We start from the raw sequence: 18,398 nt of genomic DNA, 5'->3' as shown, positions 1-18,398 counted from the left end.
AATGGTGAAATTACTGAAGGTAGTCCAGCCTGAATAAGGACTACCTTATTAGTTCAGGTACTTGCATCTCCCTAATTTTCATATTAATCATGTGTCCATCTTTCTCTGAAATAGGGCCATCATGCTTCACGTCAGAATTTAGCATGTAAGTAAAATTCATAGTGCTTCAAATCTCACTTGAAAACATTTGTGTGGAGAGAACAGAATGACTGATCTTATTATCCCTAACAAAGTGAGATTTCCTAACAAAGTGAGATTTCTTAAAAATGTTCATTTTTAGCCTCGAAACAGGAAAAGTAGTATTAAGACATTTATGAAATCAATGATGGCCACATATACGTCCTTACCCCTGAAAAAACAATACAGTGCTCTTATCTAAGAGAGTTGCTGTACAAAAACTATAATGTACCAGTGTTACATGTTTCTCATCACTTTTTACAGTTTCCACTGATTAAATAGATATTGCCTTAGAAAGTGGTTATATCACATCAATCGTTGCCACACACAAGCATCTGTCATTTAAGTATTAACTATGATATAAAAATGGCAGCTTTGTTGTTAGAAAGCCATAATCTGGTGCCAGCCATTTCCAAAATTTCACTAAAGTGTTAGTAGTCTTACAGAAAGTGAGGGTCTCTCTATGTGAATCTATGGTCAAAAAGGAGGGAAAAACTTTAAACTTTATTTTCTTTCTATAAATACTCATATATTCATGGTTAAAAAAAGAAAAAATCAGGTTTACTAACATAGGAGAAAATGTGTTGGTGGGTTGAATTTTTTCATATTACAAATAGATGAACATTGAGGAAGCTAAATATGCTAAGCTCAACAAAACCGTCCATTAAAAATTCAACTGAACATGAACTACTACCATATAAAACTTACATCATGACCATCATCATCTATAAAAAGAGTACCAAGCTTGCACCACATTCTTTCTATAGCTATATCTAGTTAGTATATTATTAGCCCACTCTTTTCTTTTTTCTATAAAGGACAATCTACATTTCTAGTTGTAGCTCAGATATCTCAAGTTCCTAATAGCATGAACCTGTAACAAATAAGCCCAAAGACATATACATCCACCTTGCTCTAAAAATCAAGGAGAAAACAATGAGTAAAATTCATGTTTTATTAGGGAGAGGAGAAAGATTCATTCTATATGTTAGTCATCCTATCAGATTGTATAGACATTGCCTAGACTATTAAAACCTTATGGTTACTGATAGGTAATTGCTCATTTGCTGACCACGGACAGAAGCTGTGAGGGAAGCCATCCTTCCTTGCTAATACAACATGTAGAACTTGCTGCTACTGCAACACTTAATGTTCACAGTACCGAGTCATCTTTAATGCAAACACACATTTTCTGCTTTGCTTCTATGTTTTCCATTATAAAGCAACACAAAAATAGTATACATTTCATTCTATTCCTATCAGGTTTGCATAAGCCATTTCAAGTCAGACTAAATATTGTATTACACTTATTACAGTGGATAAATATTTTAAAGTTTAGGAATTAAATATTTTATTGTTTCAGTATGCTCTCCACAACTAGTATGAACTTTTAAATGTTTCTTCATTCATGGGAAAGCTTTAGCACTGCCCTTTCTACATGTAAGACGGTTGTTCCCCAAACAGAAGCAGATCACGAGTTAACAAATACGTTCAACAAATCACTTAATAAGAACCCTACGCTTTTTCATATAGACTCTTCTATAACGCATGTATCCTTTATTATAATAAAAGTTTGCTACTAATAAGAATGAATTCAGTAAATGCTACATCTCTAAGTATACAATTTTCTTCCTCACTTTTATAATAATTAGCATACATTTCTTTGGCATCTGTGTAAAGATCTCTTTACTTGACACAGGTATTTCTCACACTAAATTAAGACAACATATCCTAAGAAGAGCATGTCCTGAGCTGTTTGGTTGAAATTTTTTGCAAAATAAAAAACCAAGAAGCTGTTTATACACTTCCCTTAAAGGAAGCAGACTAATTATGTCAACTGATTTATTAATACATAAAGTTCCTCATCCAATTATTAAAAGTACAAAGAGACCAGGGAGCAATTTAGATGTCTAATACGCCTCAAAATCTTTTCTGTTTTTAAGGTTAATTACAATTTGAAGCCAAGCTACTCTGGATAGGCCCCTTAGGTTTTATGCAGGTTTCAATAAAATCACAAACAATAACATTACCTCATTGGCTAACTCCAGGAGCACTGGGGCAGCTCCATTTTTCAGCACTCCATTCAGATACCTAGACAAGACAAAGCCAAGTGGTAACACAGTGACAAGAAAAGGCCAGCGTAGGCTTGTCAGCATCCCCTGTGTGTACACGTTTCTCCTGGGTAAATGCCACGCTCAACTCAAGTTAAAGTATGCTACTGTCATAGGAAAGCACTGAAGGGAAAAAGGTAACAAAAACAACTTTCCTCAAAGCCACTGGCAGCTAACTAACTGAACTGGGGAGCAGGGGGGAAGGAATATACCATCTCTCTTGCTTTCACCTAACACTTAAAGTGAATGCAGACATGACTGCAAAAGAACTATCCATATGACTCTGGTTTGCCTACACCACAGACAACCCATGGCATGAAAAACAAGTAAGTCAACTCATTAGTTTGGAAACCGTATCCAGGCACCTATCTCACCTTTTTCTTTATCTCCGCTTCATAGGGCTGGCTGATCCCATAAAAAGAAATAAACGGAACAGACTTGTCGTCAGTGAGTCAGCATGCCTTTCCTAGGGAACACAAGCCATCACCTTACCTTGCCTGGATTCCTGTAGTAGCTCCCAGCTCCTGTCAGCCCCTAACTCCACTGAAACAAACAAAACTCTCCAAATCCATCTGAGACATGGAAGTTAGGATGATTTTAAGTTTTTGAATGTGTCACTGGCCTCCCTACGATGTTTCAAGGACCCCACATTAAACCTCAAGATTAAATCATAAGCACTTAACAGCTCCTGCAAAGCTCTGTTATCTGGTTCCTACCTACTCTACTGGTCTCATCTTTACTCACTGTACCCCATTCCTACCTTCCACCTGCCCAACTCACAGCTCAGCTGTCACCTTCCTCAGTCCATCACCATCCGACAGTATACTGAGTGGCCCTCATGTGCAACTGAGGAGAACTCAGTACACCTCTTTATCTTGTAACACAACATAATGCAACTGCTCATTATAGTAGTCCTCACCTTACCAACCAGGGATACATTCTTAGACTCATGTGGATGCCTGAAACTGTGGATACTAATGAACCCCATATGTACTGTTCTTTATTAAACATACACACCCATGGTGAATTTGAATTTCTAAGTGGGGCAGAGTAAAAGATGAACAATAATAACTAATCATAAAATAAAACAATCATGGCAACACACTGTGATAATAAAATTTCTGAATGTGGTTTCTCTAAGTATTTTACTGTAACATACTTACCCTTTCTTATGATGATGATGACGCTGTAAGGAGATATAATTGCCTACACGATGAGATGACATGAAGGCATTATGATGTAGTGTTAAGCAATCACTGACCTTCTGAGGAAGTGTCAGAAGGAAGATCATCAAATCATGATGATGCTGGGTGACAATAGGTAACCAGAATCACGGAAAGCAAAACCTTAGTTAAGGAGAGACAATTATACTTGTCTATCTCCAGCCAATCCTCCACTGTAATGTGGAAAGCCTCATAAGGGCCATGGAATTGGATTTTGCTCAATTTATTATGCCTGGCACGGATCTTGGTTCATAGTATGTTAGTATACAACACATACATTTTTTTCCTTAATAAATAAACAATTAAATAAATTTTAAAAGCTACACTGAACAAGAGAATAGATTTAGTTATGGACATTTTCTTTGTAGTATATTGTTTAAATGAATAAATTCAGGATATTTGCTTAACATTAGAAAGCAAAATCAATAGGTGAGTTCTTTCATAAAAGTGTCAGTAGATACTAAATGATATTAATTTACAAGTATACTTACAAAGATATGTAGTTTTCTTGTAAGAAAAGTGGGATGAAAGCAAATTATTTAAAGTGGGGAGATATCCAGAGGGACTGTAACTTGAAAAAATAGGTCTAACAAGTACAGGTTCTGCATACTGGGGCCCTCCTTGATTAAGTGTTTTATTTAGAAAATCAACTGGAAAATCAGGACAAGGACATAAGAGGCAATAGGGGCCAGCACTGTGGCATAGCAGGTAAACCCTCCACCTGCAGCAATGGCACCTTATATGGGCACCAGTTTGAGTTCTGGCTGTTCCACTTCCAATGGTGCTGATGTACCTGAGAAAGCAGCAGAAGACGACCCAAGCGATTGGGCCCCAGCACCTATGTGGGAGACCTGGATGAAGCTTCTGGCTTCGGCCTGGCCCAGCTCTGCCATTGTGAACATTTGGGGACTGAACCAGGAGATGGAAGATGTCTCTCTCTCTCTCTCTTCCCTCCCTCTCCTCCTCTCTCTTGAATTAATTAATTAAACAATAAATAAAACAAGGCAAGTATGGTTCAGAGACAGGACCCTGGGAAATAGGTCAATTAAAACCCTTAGGTCAACTTCCTCAAGGAACAAACAATCAGTACCATCATGCCAGACCAATGAATCATGTGTTTATAAGCATCACCACTGCATAGTATTTACTGAGAATTCCAATTCTGGATCAGGGTTTTTAAGCCTATACCAATATGAGGATATTTCTAGCTAACTTTCTAGTTATTCATTTATCCACTAAATTAAAAGAAAATGTAATTTAATTGAGAAGTGCGAAGGCGGGGAGAGGAGAGGAGTTGGTGGCTGGAGTGAGAGAATAGGCATAGAGAAAGACATTTCCCAAACATCCACAATGACTGGAGCTGAACAGAAGACGGGAGCCAGGTGCCATAACACAGTGTATGAACTGCAGCACTCTTGGTTTGCATAAGATGTTGTGAGGACGCAGAGAAGGGGAACAGAGAAGGAAATGTCTGAATGTGTTTTCTGAACATTTTCTGTAATCACTGCACCCCGGCCGCTGTGGCCATTTGGGGAGTGAACCAGCAAATGGAAGATCTCTCCCTCTCTCTCTGTATCTCTGCCTTTCAAATAAATAAATAAATCTTTAAAAAAATTTTTTAAAACAACAAACTGAAAATAAAAACAAAAAATCCACTATTTTTCATAGAAGCTCTAAGTTATCCTCTAGCTTTGTCACAGGAAGACTAATAATAAATGTATATCCTGTGAATGAAGTCATCTTTAAAAGTCTCAGAGAAGGCCCACTTTATGATGTGCTTTAAATGTGAAAAGCATTATTCATTAGCATCTAAAATGAAAACAGTATGTATTCAGTTTCAAATATAAGGCAAAGTTCTTTGATCTTTAATATTTTCAGAATCCACTGATCATCAAACTTCAAAAACCTACACCTCTGTGCAAGCTTCCACCTGAACACCACCTTTGCTGACTTCACCTCTAAAATTCTCTGGAACCCATCCCCATTGCCAATAACAGTAGAGTCTCTCCTCTGACTTACACTAAGAGCTGGCTTATGGACTCTCCTGCTTCCAGGTGCTCAATTGACCGCCATCCTTTCACACTGCCAAAGGATTATCTTCCCAACATGAAGACATGACAGGACTGCTCCTCACTTAAACTCTACCACTGCATCCACACTGCCTTATCAAACCAAACCAAAAGTCATATTTCTTTGAACAAAACCGTCAGAGCACGTGCCTGCTTTTCCAGGTTCACCTTGCCCTTCATGTGATCTCCATGCTCTGGCCCAAGCATATCCAGAACTCTGCCACTGACTGTTCTCTCTCAGGTTGGAATTCCCATGCCTTCCTAACTAACTAGTAAAAGTAACTTTCTATTTCTAAGCTGCATGTATTCAGGTTGCCCTGGACACCCAAAATCAGGAACTTCTGGAACCCCCAACACTCTATACATCCCTATTAATACTTGGCTCACTGCATTTTGCAGATCATGTACACAGCTATTCTCCCACTAAACAGAGTAGTTAAGGGCAAGTTCAGTGTCTTGTTCACATTCATACAATTTATTACAGCATAGAAGAAAGCACAAAGTGAGTGCAAAGTAATTGGAACTAATTAAACAAAGGAATGGCTAAAATTTTCAGAAACTATCTTTATTATGTACTATCAATATCATACTTGAAATAAAACTGTATCCATGTTGATGTGGGCATGACATTCAATTGATAGGACTCTAAAGTTACTAAAAGTAGTCCCTCAGCCAGCATGTTGGCAGAAGGGAGGAAATGGGAGATGGTATTTCTAAACTTTGCTATTGATGGGGACTTCAAATCTGACTAGCTGTTTGTATGTGCACATACGCGTATGAGCATCAGTTTAGGTGAACCTAAATAAATTTTATCAAGAATATTTCTTGGGGCCAGTGCTGTGGTATAGCAGGTAAAAGCTGCTGTCTGCAGTGCCAGCATCCCATATGGGCACCAGTTCGAGTCCCAGCTGCTCTACTTCCAATCCAGCTCTCTGCTAGGGTCTGGGAAAGCAGAAGATGGCCCAAGTCCTTGGGCCCCTGCACCTGCATGGGAGACCTGGAAGTAGCTCCTGGCTCGGCTTCAGAGTGGCACAGCTCCGGCCATTGTGGCCAACTGGGGAGTGAACCAGTGGATGGAAGACCTCGCTCTCTCTGCCTTTCCTTCTTTCTCTGTGTAACTCTTTCAAATAAATAAATAAATCTCAAAAAAAAAAAGAATATTTCTTATCTGGAAATCCTGGAAATAAAATGACATTAGTACAGTGTCAAAGAATACAGAAAGTTTCAAAATGAACATCTGTGCTAACTATAAATATACAACATGGAGAACTGGGGAAATATCCTCAATGGCTCAAATGCCTAAGAAAACATTTTTTGCATGCTATCTGGATACCGTGTTTCAGTTAACCTTGATAGGCTCACCTTCAGAAGACTGAATTCTTATCATTTCAAAAGCTAGCAAGAATCTAGAAACACAGGAATTCTCTCACACAATTATTAGAAATATAGCCAATTCCACATTTCTGGATAGTACTTTGGCAACATGAATAAAATTTTCAATGTCCACATTGTTTGTGCCAATACCTGTATGTATAGAAAGATCAAGTGACTAATCCAAAATGCAGACTCTTATAACACAGTATTATTTATAATATCAGACTTTTGAAAATATGTACATTCAAAGAGGAATGACTCAATATATTATCATATTTTCATATGATGAAGTAAGATGATCAATGTCTACAAAAAGCTTTTTGCAAATTACATCATATGCATCTTTCTAAGATTAAAAATCAGGATTCACAATTGTACATATGGTATGACCTTATCTATATAAAAAGAAGTTGACAAAAAACTAGAATGAAAAATACCAGTAGTTATCTCTGATCAATGCAATCATGGAAAATCACTCACTTCTTTTTTGAGCCATCACAAACGTGCTTAATTTTCACAATTGGGGGATATTTTATAAAGAAAAAAAAAGTAAATAAATTACCATTAACATTTTCAAAATTCTTAAATATGTTTTGATATTACACAATTTGCCTTTATTCTATTCAGCTAGAAAACAAAAACCTTTTAAGGTCACTGTACTTTGGCCAAAACAGGGACATTAGACCTGCACCCTTAAAACAAGATTCTAGTGAGCTCAACCCACCTAAAGGTCATAGCCCGGCCCATCCCCTGAGTGCAAAGGGCAAAACAGAAAGTCAGGGAGCAGGTTGGTAAAGAAAGAAACTTGTCAGATCACTTTCTTCTGAGTCTGTCCATTACAGCCTAACTTCCTGTTTCTGTTTCAAATGCTGTTAACTCCTTGAAATAATAGAGACCTTCACATTTAAATAAATTTAGAGAACTCCAAATATATTTCTAAATTCTCATTATTATCCCTCTCAGTGTTCATCACTGAGTAATCAGAGAGAGTTAAAGACTTTTATTTCTGGCCTAAACTACCCATATAATGCAACAGAAGTATATGTGTAGTTCATTAACTATTGTTTTAAATATAGCTAAGACTTTCAAAAGCAGCACTTAGAAATCTTAGAAATCATCTAATTAAAGCAAGCTTTTTACAGTGAGGCAAGAGTGTATCAGAGGGCAACCTCATCATCTGTTAGCAGATCTCCACATTTATAGGAAAAGGGTACGCTGTCTTCTAAAATGCTCTATTTTCCTCCACTTACGTTATGAGGGCTTAAAACCTGGGCATAGTACCATATTTTTATATGAAAGCCTAGAAGTAATGTTTATAAACAGGAATATGCTTTTTAGCAGGTAAATAACTTTGCGTCCTTTCTTGGGAAGGTGTAGATACCAAAGCAGTTGTAGGCTTCACAGCACTTCATGGATCATGCTTAATTTTATATGTATGATTTAGGTTATGACTTTAATTTAAATGTTAATTTCACCAAGGAGGTTATGACTTTTGAATAAATCAATTCAAATTTTACAAGGACTAGTTTAGAGAAGAAAGGTCCTAGATAAGTGTATATGTGTATGTGTGTGTGTGTTTTGTGTCTGCCTGTATTGTTAACAGGTAACTATACTAAACAAATATTTCAACATATATAGCAGAACGAGTAATTCATTAAAAAGAATCTAACCTCAATAACGTTTCTGTTCAATATCCACTTTTCAATTTTTTTAAAAAATTATTCTACAGAAACATGACACCAATATTTCATTAAAACCTTTATTTCATTCATAAAAATTCTAAGAATAAAAATCATTCAACTAAAATCGGTGTTGTCATTCTCACAAAAAAAGGTTGATCTGTCAATCTTAAGTATAATAATTTAGGAGTGCCCTTGAAATATTTAAGAAACCAACCAACAACTTTCAATGTAAAACATTACCACTTAACATTATAATCAGTCATTTTACAACACCAATACAGATTTCAGTATTGAAAACAAATCAAAGTGGTTTTAAAGACTATTTTAGAATGAGAGGTTGAAAATTATTTACAAATAGGCTGAAATAAAAAATATTACCTGAACACTATCCTATTAATACCCAAAATTTTGTTTCAAATGCAGCACCCCACTTTAAAGTGTAACAGATACACATTATAAATCCATGTCCTTACTTGCTTTTTTCATTTCTAAAGTGGTAAATCTAGTATCTATGATATAAAACATAACTATATCAAAATTTAGTCTTAATTTATCAACTTGCTGATCTAAATAACAAATAGATGGAAATTGGTTTGAAAATCTTCACATACAATAGTACCTTAAGAAGTTCATGAGAAAACTGGCATGAGAAGATGACGAGCATGTGGACATATGACATAGACATATGAAAATATGCATTTCATGAGAAATGCACTTATAATAAGTTTCAAGAAGCCAACTAGGACTTCATATCCTGCGATTGCATCTCACATAGTACGTGTACACACATACAAGTCAAGAGAGACTTGTCATTTTTTTTAATTTACAAAACAAAGCATTTGGAAACTCATTCCAAAACATACTCACAGTTTTAAAAAAATACACTTAATACGAAATTCTTGCGATATGATATAAAAACTGGTTGAATCATCTAATTTACCCATAATTATTATTACAATTAATAGGTACTATGATACCCTCTAGTGGGGCAGGCAGGTCATACCTCTGGTAATAACTTTCAATTGCTTCCAAAGTATGATGTTTGGCATGTGTTCTTTTAATATGTTTCTGAAACAAAACAAAACAAAAATCAGGTTCAAGAACAAGAATGACATTTCTTGGTCCCAATGACTAACACGTACAGCAAACTGAGTAACAGCTTAGGGATTTTGGTGGTGATCAGACTTTCTTTCCTTCTACTCTATGAAGCTATGCATTTTAATCTCTATTGCCTGGCTAGGATGTCTTCTGACTGTACCACAAGGTACAGTATATATGTAAAAGCCAACAGGGTCATAGTAATTGAATCTAAATAAGTTTGCTTAGGGCTGCAGAGGGCAAAGAAAAACTTGTTCCTTCTTTCAACCTTTGTATCAATTTTCCCTCGATTCAATTCCATCTAAGTCCCCTGCACTCTAGTTTTACAATCCAATTGCCATTTTTAACCAGGAAGAACATTGCTTAAAAACAACTTATTTGAAAACTACACAAAGTAATTCCATAGAGACTTGCCACTTGACTGACACCTGTCATCTCATGATAAATGACTCCATTTTCTGCCTCTCTTGCCTTCTGCCACTCCAGCATTGGTCATTTATCATCATCTCTGTCAGCAATGGAAAGCGGCACTGACAGTGCAAGTCAGCAAACATTTAGCACATGGAACCACGCAACACAGGGAAATTATTATTGTCAGAATAATAATGGTTTAGCATAATTTATTACAGGTCCACCAAATAAGCAAAGGCTAGATGTTATTAGACAGATGGATGGGTAGGCTTGGCAGGCCTCCACTGAGACGCAGGCGGTGCTTGATGTGGAAAGGAGAACATCCTCCAACCCAATCAGAGAGCTGGCAGTTCAATTACAAAGAAATAAAGGGACATTCATCATTCAATTAGGCACCTGTCAACCCTCACAAAGGAGAAAACTTCTAACCTGGTACTCCTGGGAGAAGATGCTCAGCAGAGTGGCCTGCGATTGACTGGAACAAATAAAAGAAGGACAAAGTTAATTACTGGAGTGCACAGCAAAGAAACAAAAGAGAAAGGAGCTTCAAAGGTAGGCCTGCTGCCCTGTAATCTAACAGAACATGAAAACAAGTGTGGAAAAGTTGTTCCAGATGAACACCTCAAACAAAGGCTTCCTGCTGCTAGGTCAAGGAGAGAGAAAAAGGGAAAGGGGGAAATATGGATGGTCTCAAAGCAACGATCATATTATTTGGATTTTTTAAGCTTTAGAGTGACTGTAAATCGTATCTGTAGCATGCAATGGTGTTAAATGGAACCACATGAAAGCAGAGCTTATTTCCATTAGGAAATGGTAAGAGTTCAGTTTCATGAACAGTAGAGGACATGCAGTTCATTCGTTGACAACATTCTGAAATTTATTTGCCTAGTAGACAGGCATCCTCTTCTTTAGCCACGCTACATTCAGGGGGAAAAACTTGGGTCTACTGGAAGCAGCACAGCAAACACTGCAACATCACCACTGACACTGGTGTGCTTGGAAAATAGAAGCTTTCACAGCAGGAAGCAGAGGTCCTTGGAGTGTGTCATTCCCGAAGACTGCTGTAAGTCTTATTCATCTGAAAGTCCACACTGTGTCAAACACCTGGTAATGAAGCGACCTGGAAAACCTTCTTCCCAAGTAGGAATTTCCCTCTTGCAATTATTAACATTTAGAAACGGAATCAATTTTCTCCCTCTATAAAGGCACCAATACTCCAATGCTACTTTCTGACTGTGCTCTGTAGATACAGCCTCCTTATCATATGTTGAAAAGAATGATTTCTGATGTATTTTCCCATTTAGTGCTATCGAATGAATTATATCTTAAATAATTTGGCTTTTACAGTATGCCAAAGCACTATGAGTAATTCAAATTTTCTATTCATGAATGAAAATTGTTAAGCACATCGCAAAGAATTTGAGAAGTGTGAGATGAAAATGAAACCACATTTGTTTACTCACTGTCATAGTGTGTCATCTTCTAGGTCCCATCATAGACTTGGTTTCTAATCCATTCCATTGTACCAAATTATAAGAGTAGATTTTTAAAAATACCGTAAGTGGTCACCAAAAAAGCACATTATTAAAGGGCTATTTCAGTAAGTCAAAAGTACTGAGAAATTATTGAATATAATCATAACATCATTACAGTCTAATTTTTAATCTGTTTAAAATTGGAAATTACCTTTAAAAGCCTGAGCTTAACATGCAAATCAGATATCCTGGTAAGGTTGCTGACAACAATCATTTGGGGAAAAAAATTAGCAAAATAACACACAAATCTTTCTAAATTACTTAAAAAACTACACGTTAGATATTTAGATGTAATAAACAGACCCCTCTTCATTATACAGCAAAATGCATTCGTGTTATTAAACATTTAATGGTACACAAAATGTCACTGGCAATTTTTCAAAATTGTGATGGAAATAAACGTGTATGGAATACACAAATCAAGGGCCAATGACTAATGAGATGAGACAAAACTGCTAATAAAACATAATTGTAGATGTCCTGAATAGGAAGACCATGAGAAGGCTGAAGACCCAAGTTTAAGAATAAGTGGTTCAAAGTGAGAAGCCAGTCAGGAGTTGAGAGTGCTACATGAACTGAGTATGTGGTAATAATGTTGTTAGCCAGAAAGAAGTCTTTATACTGCTTAGAATTCTGCCCAGGCAAAACCATGGACAGAGCACATGAAGTAACCTAGTTTCTGTGTCAAGAGGGCTAATGAAAAGATGCTAGCTTACATCAGGGTAAAAACTAGCTGGAACTAAAAAGAGAAAATTACTCACATGGTAACAACAGAAAACCGACAGGAGTCCAAAATGTCTTCGTTTTGTGACTACGCAGAATTGTAGAGAAGTAAATGAAGCTTCCTAAGTAGTTTGCCAGCCAACTATCTGTTCCTGGACATGCTGATCTTATGGCATTTGTTGTGAACATTTGCCAAACCAAAAGAACAGAAAAGTAGTTTTAGTGCAACCAAGACATTGCCTCCAAGGTAGATCATTGTACTTTCTTCCAATGTTTTAAGCCTATGAAGGGATTATCAGAGGGAAAAAATGGGTGGGAGAACAGTCACATAACCTTAAAGCCGTAACTCTGAAGAACTCGGTGCCTCTAACCACACTCTACTGTGTGACTGTCCTTATTTTAAAGATGGGGATATAAAGGAAGAGAAACAGAATACACAATTAAATAGCCAGATAAATGGCTGAGCTGAAAATACAAAAATCCAGATTCAGGTCCAGAACCCAAACTCTTAATCCCAATGCTAACGTCTTTCCTATCCATTCCTAGAATTAAGTTCTGCAACTCATGTATGGTATTATCCCTGAAAGGTGGGACACGGGTGCTTTTTTGATAGAAAACTGAAGCCACAGGAGGTCAAGTGTTTTGAGCAAATTCCATGGCTTTAGACAACATTCTCTCTTTTAAAAAAAGTCAAATTGCAGTTTTCCTTTAATTACCTACATAAAAAAAAACCTATTTCTTTTTGTATTGAAAGATAAAAAAGCTACTGACTACAGGAAATAGTCAAGGATTAAAAGAGTGTTGGTTAATCTCCATTATTCTCCCTGCAGTTATGGTGTATTTTAACTACCACAACTGCCTGAGGTGTCTCTATCTGATCGCATATGTGACTTTGGTTCAAATGCTATTTATTTCCAGTGAATCAGCTTTAAATCCTTCCTTAAACAAGGCAGGTATAAATAAATAGCTCAATCACAGTTTCCTGTCTAAAGGCCAAGACCCTCTACAGGTGATAATTTTATAAAACAATATTCAGTGAGTTTCTTAGTTATAAAATAGTGCATATATTTTATAAAATCCAAATGTTCACATCAATATTGATTCAGTCTATAACCTTCCAGTGTTTTTACTCTGTGTCTGATGTGTTTGAGTGGGTATGTATCTATAATACACAAATAAATATTTAAAAATGTGATGCTTTAAACATACTTTTTTGTAACATGTCTTCATTATATAATATACTTAATTTTCTCCAAGCTATTAAATATTCTTTTAAATTTTTTTTATTCTGAATGAAATATAAATCCTCACATGGAACAAATATATTGACTAATGAATTATTAACAAACATAAAATGATGTAACCACTTCAGTCAACTGCCAGCATCCCCCAAAGACACAAGAGTCAATCACAGGGCCGGCGCTGTGCCGCAGCAGGTTAAAGCCCGGCCTGAAGCGCCAGCATCCCATATGGGCGCAGGTTCTAGTCCCAGCTGCTCCTCTTCCGATCCAGCTCTCTGCTATGGCTTGGGATAGCAGTACAAAATGGCCCAAGTCTTTGGGCCCCTGCACCTGCATGGGAGACCTGGAAGAAGCTCCTGGTTCCTGGCTTCGGAGCGGTGCAGCTCTGGCCGTTGTGGCCATCTGGGGAGTGATGTCTCTACCTCTCTGTCTCTACCTCTCTCTATAACTCTGCCTTTCAAATAAATAAAATAAATATTTAAAAAAAAAAGGTAAATAATATTTGTTTTACCCATTATGCATACATCTTTTCTCCCGTCTCATATTTTCTCAATTGATTTACTATTTTTCCTCTTGTAATTTATAAGTTATACAATTTAAGTATTCTATTAATGACTATCCTAGATAACTTCATGCCTCAATTTATCAATATTTATTGTTAATTGGTGATTAAATGCTGCCTGAAAAATAGGAAAACACTACAATATTATTTACAGATTGGCATATAAAATATTATTGACATGCATGTTAACATACAGAATATTGTTAATGTTATTTTAATTCTGCATATATCTTAAATCTTACAAGACATTATTATTGTCCTATTGAGTCTTGGTTCACTCAGATTTACCCATATATGTACTACTGTTCTTCCTTCCTTCTCTACTCTTCCATCTGGAATCACTTTCTTTAAATACGCTATCAATGCAAATTTGTAGATGATAACTATTAACAAATTGTGGCTCTTTTAAGCCACAATCTGCCTGTCTTACTCCTCTACCTGATTTCAAGGTTTCCTTTTTATCTCTGGTTTTCAGTTTTAACCAGAAAATTCTGCTTGGAATTTGTCATACTTAAGTACGTGACTGGATATCTTTCATTATTTTGGGGTATGCTCAACCACGATATCATCAAGCATTGCTTTCATACTCTCTCCTCCTCCTGACTGCCAATAAATCTATGCTAGGACCCCCTGTTATATCTTCTGTCTCTTAATCTTTCTTTAAACACATCATCCTTTTCTTCTATTATGTTATATTCTGGATATTTTCTTGTGATCTATCTTCCAGTGCACTAATTCTCTTTTCAGTAATGTCTAATTTGCTGTTAAATTCATGTATTGAGATAAATCCATTTAATACTGGTTGCTGTACTTTTTGTTTTACTTACTATTTGAGAGGCAGAGAGGTATAAAGGGAAAGCTCCTATTTACTGTTCCACTCCCAAATGTCCATAATAGTCAGGGTTGGAACAGACAGAAAACAAGAACTGGAGATGCAATCCAGATTTCACCAAGGATGGTGGGAACTCAACTACTTGAGCCATCAATCGCTACCTCCACGGTACCCATTAGCAGGAAGCTGGAATTCAGAGTCAGAGCCAAGACATCAACCTAAGTACTCTTGCTACAGGCTTGAAAATATGTATTTATTTGAAAGGCAGAGTCAGAGAAACCAGCCATCCACCCATTAATTCCCCGTTAATTCCTGGTCTCTCACATGGCAGGGGTCCAGGAATTTGACTCATCTTCCATTGCCTTCCCAGGTACATTAGCAGGAAGATACATGGGAAGCAGAGCAGCCAAAACTAGAACCAACACTGATATGGGATGCAGGTCCCAAGCAGTGGCTTAATCCACTGTGCCACACCACTGGCCCTGTTCTCCAGCCTTACAAAGATACCACATTTTGCTCAGCAGACTTGTCTAATCTGATCAAAGAATATTTAGACTGGAATTTCACGAGTTAAGAAAAAACTAAGTTTTCAGAAATTAAAAATGCATTCCTAAGTAATTCACAGATTAAAGAGGAAGTCACAATGAAAATAACAAAATCACACAAAGTGGAACAATGATAGTAGTACACATCAAAAAGGGTGGGAAATTTATACCATTAATTGGATATTAGGAAAAAAAAGAGAAATGAGCTGATTTTATTGCAGGAGATTCTAGTAAACTACAGAGCCTAACCAACAAAATAGAACAGGAAAAGAAGTAAGAAAATCAAAAAAGGAAAAAAACACGAACTGTCCTTATTTACATGAGATGGCTTTCGACATAAAAATAAGATTCTACAAACTGCAAAACAAGTAAGAGATTTCTAGAAAGTAACAAGATTTAGATTAATATAAAACATAAGAATTCTTATAAACCAGTAAAATTCCATTAGCAAATGAGATAGAGAAATAGATATCATTCACAGTAACAAAAACCACAAAGTACAGATGCCCCTCTACTTACAATGGGGTTATATCTGATAAGCTCATCTCACATTAAAAATATTCTAAGTCAACAATATACTTAATACGTCGTACTTCCAAAACACCACGGCTTAGCAACATGGCACGCTGCAGGGCATCGGCTGAGGCCCCTCGTGATCACGTGGGTGCCAGGGAGCTGCACGCACTGCCGGTGCCCAGCATCACGAGCATGTTAGGCACTGCACACTGCTAGCTGGGAAAAGATGAAGATTCAAACTGGGAAGTAAGGGGTCTACTGAGAGCCTATCCCTTTCAAAGCACAGGAGAGTCAAAAAATGTTAAGCTGAAGCCTCATAAGAACTGGCTGCACTTAACAGCATATTTTTAAAAGATACATAAAACTTTTCAAGAAAGTTACAAAACATTACCGAAGATTTCTTGATTAAATGGAAAGATATTTTATAAGTATCATGGGTGGAAGCAAAGTATAAATAAAACTGTCAATTCTCCACACACTAATATATAATTTTAATGAAAACCAAATTCACAAGCAAATATCCCAGTAGAATGTGAAAAATATATATTAAAATCAAAAAAGGTGAAGACAGAATACTTAAATTCTGAGAAGCAATAATGAATTTGGGAACTTTGTCTACCAGAGAGCAACTTGCATAAATTTCAAAAATTCAGTATTTACCCAAAAGAAAGGTTCTAGCATTATATCTACATTGATACAGTCTGCAGAAAATAAAAAACAGTAAAATAAAATTACCTATTTCCCTTGGATGTATATGGGTATACTAAAAAGAAATACATGCAGTTGATAAGCACTAAACTCAAGACAACAGTTACCCCAGGCGTAGAAGAGGGGGAGAGGAAGGAAGAACATTCAGACATACCCATAATATTAGGTTAAAAATTTTTTAAAAAAAGAACAGTGTTAGAACATCTTATCTCTATAAAAGCATCAGAAGCAAATACAAACAAGTGTATTCAAAGAGTTCTTATATTGTTCTCGACTATTTTATAGTAACTGCTATATTTCACAATAAAACTAAATAGGCAGGCAAAAGAGAAAGAAGGAAAGAACTGAGAAAGGATTTGGATGAGTTGATTTTTAAGATTCTCTTCTGTTTTAAGTCCCACCCTACTCTAAACGGTCTGATTTGATTAGTCTTAAGCACCCATACTTCTTTCCTTTCTAAGTAAATTTAAGTATTAACTTTTTAGAAAAAGCCATAACATGAATCAGATAAAGAATAAGATCCCTGGATGACAGACACTTAATTTCATTTATAAGATCAGACTTCTGGTCATTTTTTCTATAAATAATTCCAAAAAGTTCAACACATTATATAAATAATAGATTTGTAAGAAATGTTTATCATTCTTTTAAATTTCAATTCTTCCTTCCTCCAACAAATTCATCTGATTTCTTTCTTTAATAAATCAGATTAAACTACATTATGAGAAGTCTTTAAATTAAGTTTATAGTAATTTGATTATGATTGCACAAGAGAGAGGGGTGGGAAGGAAGGAGGAGGGGAGGGATGGAGAGATAGATAACAGCCTGATAACTATAGCCTGTATGTGAAGACAGTTATAATCTTTCCCTTATTTATTAAAATTCAACTTTCTTCTAACATTTCCTCTCTTCTGGATCCTCTTCACTTACTCTAAAGTATGTTTCCTAAATCACAACCTGCCTACCTTTCAAAATTTGTCCATTACTGTTTCTCTGACTATAACGCCTTTGGGTCAGTAAATCCTCTTCAGCCTCACTCGTGGCAATCTGGTCTCTGCCCTCTCCCCTCAACTGAAGTTTCTTCAATTTCCTCCTCCTCTGGATTCCAGGCTCGTAATTTCCATTTACTCTCCTATTTTGCTAACCACCTATCTTTCTCTGTTTCACAGGCTGCTTATCCTAACTCTTTGCTGGGCTTCCCACAGGTCTCTTCAACCTTCTCTTTTTGTCTTATGTGATCACTAGGGTGCTGTGTTCCCAACAACTACTTCCCTAACTCCCATATATGCTTGGATATACACATATATAGAAATATACACAAGGGAATTCAACAAAGTTTATGGAAAATGGAATTTAAAAAGTTTATTTTGGTGGAAGAGCAATTCTAAATCCTGCATAGCTTTTCCACAACACATATTTTCCATGATCTTTTTGAAGGTGCTTTGTGCTCACTTGTATGAGGATGGGAGCTGGAAGAAGACAGTGAAAAAAATCTCAGAGACTCGCCAGACTCTGCCTCTACTCTGAGACCCAGTCTTAATTTACAGCCACCAATGCGAACATTCCACCTATTCGGCCACAAGTATCTTCA

At 36.4% G+C, this 18,398-nt stretch overlaps 1 protein-coding gene across 10 annotated transcripts in view; it reads right to left on the bottom strand.

Annotated features, from left to right (window-relative positions):
• Positions 1–18,398, bottom strand: part of CDIN1 (CDAN1 interacting nuclease 1) — a 241,057-nt gene that overhangs the window by 169,747 nt on the left and 52,912 nt on the right. For 9 of the 10 annotated variants that reach the window (XM_089309417.1, XM_089309413.1, XM_051822094.3 and 6 more), the window contains exons 2-4: positions 10,575–10,620; positions 9,640–9,704; positions 2,208–2,268 (exon numbers count right to left, since the gene is read on the bottom strand). Coding sequence is in view for 4 of the 10 variants with exons in the window: in XM_089309409.1 (XP_089165535.1) it covers positions 2,208–2,268; positions 9,640–9,704; positions 10,575–10,620 (172 nt within the window). In the remaining 6 variants the exon portion in view is untranslated. Of the gene's footprint in view, positions 1–2,207; positions 2,269–9,639; positions 9,705–10,574; positions 10,621–12,441; positions 12,614–18,398 lie in introns of those variants that run through there. The other variant, XM_089309415.1, reaches the window with a different exon arrangement.

Source organism: Oryctolagus cuniculus, chromosome 12 (genome assembly GCF_051225735.1).
Source record: "Oryctolagus cuniculus isolate XC-2025 breed Fujian yellow rabbit chromosome 12, ASM5122573v1, whole genome shotgun sequence".
Lineage (NCBI taxonomy): Eukaryota > Metazoa > Chordata > Mammalia > Lagomorpha > Leporidae > Oryctolagus > Oryctolagus cuniculus.
The sequence above is the reverse complement of the archived record's forward strand: the minus strand, read 5'-3'. Positions and strand labels throughout refer to the sequence as shown.